Here is a 12,826-nt window from a genome sequence, read left to right as displayed (position 1 = left end):
TTCTAAATCCGAATAATCATAGAATGACCGAGGAATTTATTAATACATTATATAGTATTAGTCTATATCCCTAAATCACCAGACCAAGCCGGATCACGTCCCACAGTGCTAGATTAATTGATAATATATTTACAAATGACATAGACAATAATACAGTAGGAGGAATATTAATAAATGACATCAGTGATCACCTTCCGGACTTTATAGTTTATAACAGCAACTATGTGAGAAAAAAGAAGAACATACCACAACATAGAAGAGTAAGGACAGAATAGCCTATGGTTGCACTTAAAAACGATCTAACAGCACATAATTGGGAATTAATATATAAAGAAAATGATATTGATAAAGAATATGATTCATTTTTAAGAACATTTAAATCACTATATGATCAAAATTGTCCAATTAAACAATATAGTAGAAAACTAAAGTATAACGATAATCAGTGGACGTGAAAGGGACTGCAAAATGCCTGCAAAAAGAAAAATACATTAGAATTCCTAAAACACAGAACAAATGAAGCAGAAAATAAATATAAGAAATATAAAAATAAGCTAACTAATATGAGAAATTGTAAGAAAGAATATTATAACAAACTAATAGATAACAATAAGCATAAGATTAAGGGTATATGGAACATATTAAACAGCATAATCAGAAATAACTAAAGGCAGATTAATTATCCGCAGTATTTTATAGAAAATGATAAAATCATACATAACATGGATGAAGTGGTTGATAAATTTAATACATTTTTTGTGAATGTTGGACCAAATTTAGCAAAAAAAATCCCAGATCCAGTGATATCTAATGATAATCTCATAGAAACAAACCCTAACACAATGTTCCTTAAACCTGTGGAGGAAAAGGAGATTATAGATATTGTGAATAAATACAAAAACAAAACATCAACTGACTATAATGAAATAGACATGAAAATAGTAAAAAAGGTTGTTGACGGGATCTCCAAACCTCTAACGCATATTTTTAACTTATCATTACAAACTGGTCAATTCCCCAATGGCATGAAAATAGCTAAAGTTACGCCGTTGTACAAAACTGGAGACAAACACCACCACTTCTCCCACAATTCTCAAAAATTTTGGAAAAACTATATACTATATAACAGATTAGACAATTTCATAGATAAACACAATTTACTATCTGACAGTCAGTATGGATTCAGAAAAACCCGAACAACAGCACAAGCGTTAACTGAACTCATTGAAGTAACCACAAATTCCATAGATGAAAAGAAATAAGCAGTTGGTTTATTCCTTGATCTAAAAAAAGCTTTCGATACAATAAATCATGACATATTATTCAATAAATTTGAGTTATATAGGATAAGGGGGGTGTGCATTACAGAAGCTACTTAAAGAACAGGAAACAATTTGTGAAGATGGGAGAAAATCAGTCACAATGTTTGGACATTGAGTGTGGAGTTCCCCAGGGGTCAGTGTTGGGTCCTAAACTGTTTATCATCTATATCAATGACATATGTAAAGTATCACAAAAACTGAAATTCATACTATTTGCTGATGACACAAACATGTTTTATTCTGGTGAGAATTTACAGCAACTTTTGGAAAATATTACCTCAGAATTTGACAAAATTAAAAAATGGTTTATAACAATAACAAGTTATCATTAAACTTAAACAAAACAAAAATGATGGTATTTGGAAACAATAAAAACAATCAAGCACAGGTACAGATTGAGGGTGTAAACATTGAAAGAGTACATGAAACAAAATTTCTTGGGGTAATTATAGATGACAAGATTTGCTGGAAATCTCATATTAAACACATCCACAACAAAGTATATAGAGGCATCTCAGTTCTGGCCAGAGCAAGCAATTCCTGGATAGCAAATCACTCCGCATTCTGTTCTGTCCCCTCGTTTTGCCTTATCTAAGTTACTGTTTAGAGGTTTGGGGAAATACGTATAAAAGTTCACTGCAACCACTATTCATATTGCAGAAAAGAGCCATAAGGATAATTCATAAGGCTGGTTTTCGTGAACACACCAATTCCTTATTCTTCAATTCTAAAATAATCAAATTCTTTACATAGTAGAATTCCAAACAGCACAATTCATGTATAAAGCTAAGAACAACTTATTACCATCTCACTTGCAGGAAATGTTTTATGACAGAGAGGGGAGGTATAATTTAAGGGGTACTCTAAATTTTAAGACTCGACTAGAACATGAACAACTTTGAAAAGATTTTCTATATCAGTCAGTGGAGTTAAACTATGGAACAGAATGGATTCAGAATTAAAACAATGTCCAAACATTAACCAGTTTAAAAACAAATATAAAAACATGATTCTCACGAGGTACAAAGAGGAAGGGGTTTAGCGGCTTTTAGGGGCCTGACATAACACTATTGGGTGAATGTGTAGATCTGTGTATATTTATGTACAGAAATGGGCAGCAAATTATATGTGTATGTATGCATGTGTATAGATAGGTGTATGTATGTATATATATATATATATATATATATATATATATATATATATATATATATATATATATACATACACCTGTAGGTGAGACTGAGGGTTCAGGTGTGATAGACGTCACCAGGAGGTGTTTGACCAAACACAAAGGAGGCAGAACTTTCCATTTACCAGTTTAATAGGCTGAAGGAATGTGTGTGGTCTATACAAGAAACAAAATACAAACAATATTAACACTATTGTATGAATAACCAGAAATTGTCTGAAAAACCAAATTATAAACATTTACATTTTGGTTGGGAAAAGACTAACTTAATAGACCAAATATGCAATGAATCAACAAAAAATGCAGTCACTTAAAGGTAAGTATTGAAAACGAGAGGCTTGAATGCATGTGGCGGTCTGTGACTCCATCTAGTGGACGCAGACCGCAACTACACCGCTTCATCTCAGCACGTGAGGGACGCTGGAACAGTGGTAGTAATTAACACATAAAAGAGGCTAAATAAGCTGCGTAAACATCACACTGCGAGAATAGCTGATTGCAATGTCAGGTTAACTACTGAAACTAACACAGAGGTATTCAGCATGCACATAAACACAGTATATTCAGGCAGTTTAACCACTCACTGTCTAGGCAAGTTTGGGAACATAATAATAGCGCATATTACACTTACTTTTGCCTTTGCACGCACACACAACGAACTGGAACTAATAATAAACTGGTAAGTCAACCAAACTACTGTTTCTGCTCCGGTCCTCTCCTCCCAGGGCTGCGTCGATTTAACGCGGCAGCTCCGTGGCGGGACACCTGGGGGGACACGGGGTCGCTACCGAGAAGGAGACGCGGCTCCCGGGGAGCTGCGCCGCGGAGGCCGGCCCGAAGGCTGGAAGAACAAATGATCTACTGGTCTGAAATGCTAATGAATGTGGTCGAAAACGCAGATCTTCGGTTATGTTTGGAAGGTTTTTTTTTAAAAAACGATGTAATGTGGATACAAATTATTTTATAAACGGAGGGGGGAAATATTCGGTTTTAAAAATACCCGGCTACGTGTGTAGATAGCCCATGAGAGGGGGGGAGGGGGGGGGGGGGGGGGGTGATGCTCATGCACACCGCATGATCTCATGTCCACTCTCACCTCAGAGTCTCTTAAACATAAATATATCTCTCATGTATGTATGTATGTATGTATGTATATATGTATGTATGTATGTATGTATGTATGTATGTATGTATGTATGTATGTATGTATGTATGTATGTATGTATGTATGTATGTATGTATGTATGTATGTATGTGATTATGTGTGCAAGTAGATATATACATAGTATAGAGCAGATACAGTATAGTGTAAATAAGTATATTTATATAAATATTTACATGGGCATGTGTGTACAAATATATAGAAATATTCAACTATGTGTATGTATGTATGCAAGTATGTGTGTGAGTATAATTACAGTATATAATAATATTATTAATAAATACAGGTTAAATTATCAGTGAATTGGGGTATGACTAAATAAGTTTACACTTCTTCCTACTCCTTTTTTGGCACATGTAAATCAAGATAGCAAGTTTTAAAGGATGAAATTCTTTGTTTTGTTGTTTTGTTTTCTTAAACTTTTCATGAAGTGTTGTTTTTTTTTTTTTACATGTACAAAAATAAAATAAATCAAATCAAATCAAATATCAGTGCTGTCGGTGGATTTTTTATTTCTAAACTTGCGAACCACATCTACTAACTCATTCTCCTCTACTTTTTTCAGAAAAATAGTGTTTGGGTTTCTAGTGATAATATCCACCTCTACCCCGTCCCTTAGTAAGGGATCAGCAATATCCTTTCGTAAATTAAAGCCTACATTTACAAAATAGTCATTAAATTCATTTGCTGTTTCTTTAGATGTGGTTGCAGTTTGTTTATCATTTTTAATAAAATAGTTTGGATAATCTGATTTTCCAGTACCCTTTTTAATAATATTGTTGAGCACTTTCAATGTGCCCTGTTTATTATTTTTGTGCTTTTCCAATAATTTGTTGTAATAATCCTTCCTGGTGATTCTCATTATATTTATCTTTTTTTTTTTTTAAATATTTCTTATATTTTCTTTCTACTTCCTTAGTTCTCATTTTTAGAAACTGTTTATATAGGAGATTCTTCTTTTTACATGCATTTTCCAGCCCCCTGGGGCCTGTACTACGAAGCAAGTTCAACATACCCAGGATATCTTTTCCTTATCCAGATTCACTAACCCGGACAATTGCAATCACGCTAAGCGGTCACACGACGGTGGTTATCAACTCGGTATATCAACCCAGGTTTCTCCAATCTGGATATGAGCGCGTGCACATAAAAGGGGCGGTGTTTTCAGCGCATGACCAATCGCAAGCATGGAGAAGTCCGCTGTCAGAGCCGCTTATTTCAGTAGCGAAGAGCAAACAATAATTTTACGGAAATATGATGAGTATAGGCATATAATACAGGCAAAAAGCAACACAGTTGCAGCTGCAAAATGCAGGAAAGACAGCAGGCAAAAGATCGCTGACTGTATACATGCGTAAGTTCATAGGGATATAAACATCACTGCCCCATCATTAGGGCATAAGTAGATCTGACTATAATTACAGTTGTCTATTCTGCTAAATGCATGTGTTGCTTAGATGTATTCGTATGGCGTGTATGACAATTGTAGCCTCATTCCTTCAGCTGCAACCCCAGCGGAGTGAAACGCACATGGGAGCAAATAAAAAATAAATATAAAAACATAATTCAAAGCGGTAAGTAGGCTCACTTTCATATCTTAGAAAGTACAACAAGTACAAGGCTTTAGTGTTTCTATCACTCTCTGTTTTAGGATGATATCAGTATACAAAAGCACAATGAAATAGCATTGACATTACTTGCAGCAAACAGAAAAAAAAATGACAAGAAGAAGATCGGAGGGATCCTCTCATGATCCGCGCACCAAGCTCCACTGGATTCTCTTCGAAAGGGCATGCCATTTTCCAAGAGAGCTGATTGGTCAGAGGGCGGTGCTTTTATACCCGGCGATCTGTATCTCGAACATAACCTGCTCCGGAGCAGGTTAGCTGTTCAGCATAAGTTACCATGGCGAAGTACCCCGGTAAGAAGTGAACCACCGTCGCAGTCCTGAAAACCCAGGGTTAAACCTGAAGTTACCTCGCTAACCCCAAATCCCGCTTCGTAGTACAGGCCCCTGGTCATCCAGGGCTTGCTTTCATATTTATTTTTCCACCATTGTGTTCTTATAGGGCAATATAAATCATAAAGGATGTTAAAGACTTTCAGAAATTCCTCATATGATTCATTGGGATCATGTTTGGAATAGACCTTCCTCCAACATTGCTTCCTTAAGTCATCCTTAAGACCCTCTATGGCAGCTGGTGTTTAAGCCTCATCAATCTATTATTATCAGTATCATTGTTTGGTTTGTTCTTGAGAAGGTTCTGAAATGTGGCAAATACTGGAAGGTGATCACTTATGTCGCATGGTAGCAGTCCACTTACAATTTTACTCCCCAGTTCATTGGTAAAAATATTATCAATTAAAGTTGCGCTGTTGCTGGTTATCCTTGTTGGTTTTAAGATAGTGGGAGTAGACCTAAACTATACATTGTGTCAATAAAATCATTCTTTTTCTTCATTCGGGTTTAGCAGATCTACATTAAAGTCTCCACATAGAAGGACCCTTTTCATATAATTCATTTGTCCACACATTTTAACCATCACATCCTTGAATATGTCTAAGCAGAAACCTGGTTTTCTATAGATGCAACTTGCAATTATGTTTCTAGAGTTTTTGGTTATAATTTCTACGGTTATACATTCCATCACATTATTTATTGTTGTAGTGACAAATACGGCTACTCCTCCTCCCTTTTTTTGTTCTTTGTTCTTATTTGTGACTTAGGAAAGGGTGTGTGGGACTTGCCTTTCCGTTGATGATGTCAGTCCACTGATAAGGCAGGCTTTATAAAAACAACCCTTGACCACCGGCAAAGCAGCTGTGAAATCGCTCCTATGTTATGTGCAGCTAGTTTCCTCTGTTACAGGTCTGCAAAATCAACTCGGATCATTTATTTAAGAATTCAACCGTTAAGATGGACCGGGAAAAAAAAGTGGCCATCGCTTGTGTCTTCATTATTGTCTCTGTTGTCATTATTGTTCCATCAGTGCTTCTCTCTCCTCAAACCTCCCAGTTCAGGTCAAAATTCAGGAAGAGATGTCAGGCATTCCCAGAGACAACCCAAAGGTAAGCCTTTGTGTTTAAAATGACTTCGTGTTTGATCAAATACCATTCGCTCCACAGCCAGTTTCCACTCTATTGGGTTTTTTTTCTTCCCAGATGTGACGATCTATTGAGGTTGTTTGAGGAGGCTTATGTGGGGCTGGACTCGTGCAACTTTCCGTCGTATGCCTATGACCGGCTGTTTTTGGAGTACCGCTTCACACACTCATGTGACAAAGTATACCCCAGTGATTTCAGCACTAACTGGCACATTATTTCAAGAAAACACAAGTTTTAACATCCTGGTGTCATTCTGGGTTTAGACAATGTTCTGGAGCAAAACCAAACCTCTGGTCCATGAGTTTACTAAGAAGAGGGATAATTTTATCACCTTAGAGGACACGCTGCTGGGCCACATAATGAATGGTCAGTCCTGGTGCGGAAAGAAGGACAGCAAAGGTAAGAACAGGTTCAGTTATAGATGGCAGATTATTCTTGCAGGTTTGGGAACTGTTCATCACAGCATGCACTTTAAATTAATCTGGATTTTGTTTTAGAAACGTTCATCTATTTGTGTGAAAAGTGCAAAAACAACCCTGTGACTTCATTCTGGGAGAAAGCATCAGCTGAAGTAAGTAGCAAAATGGTAAATGGTGCATTTAGCCATCATGTTTCAATTAATTAAATCCCTTTTGGACTGCTTGTTTTACCCAAAGACTGTACAAGAAAAACTGGACTAACGCTCTTTGACGTCACCCTTGTCTGAAGAGTGCTTTTGAAGCATGCTTTTGCTCATAATGCAACTAGTCTGGGATGCCGACTGGTGCACGCCCACCTTATGTCAATCATAGCTAGCCATTTTAGCTTTGTTGGCTTACCTTACACTAACGTATGACACTGATTCATATTACTTTAAATTCATTCTTATCAAACCTGTCCAAACATCCTCATGTCAAATGCAAGGGTTGAAAGGAGGATTGATAGATCTCTGCTGAGACCCCTGGTCACTTGGCTGGGTTTGACCCGTTGTGTCAGTGAACTGCAACTTTTCTTATTTCATTGATGGCTTCAAGCTGGATTGAATGAACTTGGTTTTACTCAGAAGGACTTCGCTCTAACTCCTCCATACGGGGCTGGTTGTGGGAAGCCCTGCTGAGATGATGATCCTCCTAGTGGGTTCTACCATCAATGCAGAAGACTTACGTAGTAACTTTGACTTCCCATGGCTCTGTATGTCAAATCATTCAAAAGTTATGGCATAAAGTACGAACTATCAAATATGGACCAACCAGATGAAGGGGGGGGCACGCTTTTTGGCGTCTAACGTCGCCACGGTAACGCTTTTGACTGAGAAAAGTAATGCGCATCGTCGCAGCAACTAGACGCACAGTTTGATGTATAACACACCTGGGTGCACGTTACGGTTTGGGTGAAGAAATGGCCGAAGAAATGGCTAAATTGCGACAAAATTACAATTACAAAATTACGATGAATTCAAAATGGCCGACGAGAAAAACAAGAAAAACGAGAAAAAAAAACAATTTAAGTTTCTACAGATAAAATAGGGCCTTCGCACTGTCAGTGGGGGGTGTTCGCGGGGGTGTTTGTTGCATAACTTACCTTGGAAACATAGATATCCTCTCTGGAGCTTCTCTACCCGGCAAAACTTATTCTCCGTTCCTCTGTTTGTGTGAGCACAGAGCATGCACAGCCTTCACCGCTGATTGGCTGATTCCCGTGCCTGTCTCTGTGTGTAACCAATCAGATGGTGCTGTGGGCGGGACATTGCTGGACACAGTGCAGTGACTGCAGGCAGAAAGACGCGGCTGCATCAACCCCAAAATAACGCAGTTTTTATACGAGAGGTGCCGGATCTGCCCAAATATATATATATACATACATACAAATATATATATATATATATATATATATATATATATATATATATATATATATATATATATATATATATATATCATACCAGAATATTCTAGAGGCAAATGTGAGGACATCTATCTGACAGCTAAAGCTCAGTCAAAACTGGGTCACACAGAAGGACGACAAGCCAAAAACACACCAACAAATCTACCACAGAATGCCTGAAAACTATCCGCTAAACCACTGCAGACTCATCCTCAGCAGTGGTGTAAGCCATATGTGCTAGGAGCAAATGAAGACCAGGATCCAGAGCAGGGAGAGGAGATTGTTTTTTATAGATTTGTTTCTTATATTTTCTCCAATTGAATAGTTGAAATATGTGTTTATAATATAGTGTCTTTGTAAATGTAGTTTGCAGATTATGCCTGTGGGGGTGCCAGGGTAATGCTAGACGGACGGACCCAGGAACCATTTAATTCTAGCAGGTCAGTAACAATAAATAATTCACAATGGCAGGATGTTTAACCTATTATCAACAAGAAAAGCATTCATATTATTCCTCTTATGTTTTATTTTTGACACGTTGATACAAAACATGCAAGTATAAATCCTTTGAATATGCCTTTTTTTAATTGAGCATGTTTTTATATCGGAAATATTCTTTTCAAAATGCAGCATATGAGTGACAAGTCAAACTTACAATGTTTAACTAAGATCCTAACCCATTTTCCATTTCTTCCTGTTTTTCTTTCTGTTCACCCAGTTGTTTTGGTGAGATTGAATTGAAGAGACTCGTTTATCCCAGGGTGTTTAACCTGAAGGTCATTTTGCTTGCTAAAGACAATAAGTAAGATTTATTATTGGTCACCATTGTTACACTATCTCTTCTTCCTGTTGAGTGCTGTAGAATTTTTTTTTCCACATTTTTTTGTTGACTCGACAAAAAGGGCCCAGTTTGATCAGAAGTAATATAAAGTGACCTTAACTGGCAGAGGAGATTTGCAATAAGCTAAGCAAGCCAAGCTAAAATAGCTAAGTGTCACTGAAATAAGTTGGGCGTGTTCCAGTCAGTTTGCATGGCTGCAGGTTCCAACCATTTTGCACCATACAAGGAAAACCACGCTTGAGAAACCTGCAGCGTTTGTCCAGTTCCATCTGATACAGTCTGACCGAATAGTTTCGCGTGAGTGAACACACATAACAGGCTGAGTGAAAATGAAAGTTTTAAATTAGCATTATTTACCTGAGTCCCCTTGGTTGGTATTCCAGGGACTTATCCTGGTAACACACGTGCAGTGAGATGAAAGAAACAGCTTTCTTTTTAAACTGACTAAATGTCTTGACTCCATTTTTTCAATTTATAGACAAAACATAAATCTGTGTATTATTCTTCCTTTGTGGAACAAAAGACTAAAAGAGAATACCTGTGTTTATATGGGGTTCTTTTTGCTCTAAAACCAACACAGACTTATGGATGAAGAAAAATATAGCGATTTTTCTTTTTTTTTAAACAAAATGAGGAAAAAAAACAAGACAGAAACTAGGGTTTTTAGTTTTGTGTGTGCAATGGATTGCTGAGAAAACAAGGAAACACATGTCAAGTGTGATGGAAAGTTGTACAGTAGGTTGTGAGGTAACAAGTGCTTAAATGGGTTAAAATATGCCGCTGAAAGCTTGTGCTCAGCCATCTGGACGGGAGGAATTGAAAGCATATGCCACACTCGTGTCACTAATGAGTTTCAAAGTTCAGCTGGATTACGTGGCTCATATGTTGCAAAAAAGAAAAAGCTCAAAAAAATGAGCTCTATGTAAATTTAATGATCACTGTGTTTACAAAGAAAAGAAAACTATGTATTTTTATCTTTATGCTCCCTTTGCAATTCCTCTGTGCAGCTTAAACTGTAACCGAGAGTCTCTGCAGCTGTTGCAGAAAATGCTGAATCCATACATCGCCTACAGCTGCAAGGCTGTAACTGAGTAAGTACCGGACATATATCAGCAGAGGCTCTGTTGCACCCTGGGACTCACTTCCACAGCTCTAAACCCAGTTTCCTTCGTCTTTAATTGCAGGTCCAGTATCCAGAACTGCATTGAAAAGGGTTTAACCAAAGAGGCCTGCTGGAGTTAAACCTTTCTGACATCAAACTGTCAGAAAGAAGCTGGGAAGACATGTGTTCTTTTTCATTCGGTCACAAAACTCAACAATATTCTTTTCATTCCTAGATTAACTGCAATTACAGCCGGAGCACTTGCTCTGAAACAGTCATGTGTAATTTTTTAATCCTATGGTTCCTTTTTTGGGGGGATTTCATTTTCTCTGGTTCCTTGTTCGACACTGTTAGTGCTGGGTCTATGCCAGCTCCTAGTCGCTCTACTACTATTAGTCCAGATGTCCATGTTACAGACGGTCAAATCTTTAGCTTTAAGCCTGTCACAGTCTCTGAGGTACAAAAGGCCTTGAAATCCTTAGATATTAGAAAATCTGGGGGTCCTGATAATCTTGAACCTTACTTTTTAAAGTTAGCAGCTGATTTTATTGCAGAACCTATAGCATATCTTTTTAATCTTTCCTTGTTCACAAACAAAATCCCGACTATATGGAAATCTGCTTTTGTTCTCCCTCTGTTAAAAGGTGGTGACTCTAGTATTTTAAACAAGAAGGAAGAAACACAGCACGGAAGAAACACAGCACGACGACAGCAGCCTTAAAGGTAGTTAATTATTTCATTGAAACCTTAGGCTTTCGACACAGTTGATCATGCTATTCTTATTCAAAGACTTGTGAATATTGGACTCTCTGAACAGACTGTCTTGTGGTTTGGAGATTATTTATCAGGTAGATCACAGTGTGTGCAGGCTAAAGGTGTCACCTCCAGCCCCCTTAATATTACAAATGGTGTGCCCCAGGGGTCGGTCCTTGGGCCTTTACTTTTTATTATCTATATCAACTGTCTTGATCAAAATGCTGCTGAGGCAAATTTTCATTTTTATGCCGATGACACAGTGATTTATTGTTCTGCGCCTACTTTAAATCAGGCACTCTGTCAGTTACAGCTTGCTTTTAATACTGTGCAATGTACCCTGTTTGAGTTGAAGCTTCTTTTAAATGCTGACAAAACAAAACTCATGACGTTTTCTAATGCAAAATCCAAGCCAGTGAATCTCCCGTCCATCACTACTTTTCAGAGTTCTGACATTGAATCTGTATCGCAATTTAAGTATCTTGGATTCATAATTGATGATTCGCTCTCATTTAAGCCTCATATTCAGCATCTTGTAAAAAAGTTGAAACTAAAATTGGGTTTTTATTTTAGAAATAAGGCTTGCTTTTCCTTCGAAGCCAAAAAGAGACTTGTTGCCACCACTTTTATGTCTGTGCTTGACTACGGCGATGTCCTATACATGCATGCATCTGCTCTATGTCTTCACTCATTGGATACTGTCTATCATGGAGCATTGAGATTTATAACAAATTTTAGATCTCGTACTCACCACTGCTCTTTGTACACTCGGGTCGGATGGTCTGCTCTGTCCACCCGTAGACTCTATCATTGGCATGTCTTTGTTTATAAGGCCATTCTTGGCCTACTTCCACTCTACTTAGGAAATTATGTTTTTCAAAAAAGCACTGGGAGTCATAACCTTCGCTCCCAGGACTTATTTGTATTGTCTGTACCTAGGGTCAGCACTAAACTAGGTAGTAGGGCCTTCAGCTATGCTGCTCCTTATGCATGGAATGAGTTGCAGAAAATTTTAAAATTAAGAGATCTGGTCTCACTTGATGCTTTTAAAGTTCTCCTGAAAGACTTGGAAGCAAGTACATTTAGCTGTAGGTGCTTTGATTGTTGTTGATTTTGACTATTTTTGCGATCTGTTTACTGTTTTGTTAAAACTGTTTTAATTGTTATAAATTGTTCTTATGTTATTTGTTTTTGTAACCATGTTGCTGCCTGTCTTGGCCAGGACTCTCTTGTAAAAGAGATTATTAATCTCAATGAGACTTTCTCCTGGTTAAATAAAGGTTAAATAAAAAAAATAAATAAAAAAATTCTGAGCCATTTCTCGTTCCAGCATACGGTAGCTTTGATCCATTCAGGCATTCAGGTTTTGGGTTGTTTGGTTAGACACCACTGCGTTTCATCTGTGTTGACTTTGACGTTTTTCTTCATTCACACAAATGTAGATTTGTTGATGTGCTTTGGATTATTTTCCTGTTGCACGACCCAG

General features: G+C 37.4%; 1 protein-coding gene across 1 annotated transcript; it reads left to right on the top strand.

The window, feature by feature from the left end:
- Positions 1-6,498: 6,498 nt before the first annotated feature.
- On the top strand, positions 6,499-10,727 carry LOC133445545 (ADP-ribosyl cyclase/cyclic ADP-ribose hydrolase 1-like). The gene is made up of 7 exons (XM_061722870.1): positions 6,499-6,959; positions 7,045-7,180; positions 7,279-7,352; positions 9,011-9,084; positions 9,363-9,446; positions 10,493-10,576; positions 10,670-10,727. The coding sequence occupies exons 1-7, from the start codon at positions 6,765-6,767 to the stop codon at positions 10,725-10,727; spliced, it is 705 nt and encodes a 234-aa protein (XP_061578854.1). The 5' UTR covers positions 6,499-6,764.
- Positions 10,728-12,826: the final 2,099 nt, after the last annotated feature.

Source organism: Cololabis saira, chromosome 6 (genome assembly GCF_033807715.1).
Source record: "Cololabis saira isolate AMF1-May2022 chromosome 6, fColSai1.1, whole genome shotgun sequence".
NCBI lineage: Eukaryota > Metazoa > Chordata > Actinopteri > Beloniformes > Belonidae > Cololabis > Cololabis saira.
Note: the sequence above shows the minus strand (reverse complement) of the source record. Positions and strands in the feature narration are given on the sequence as shown.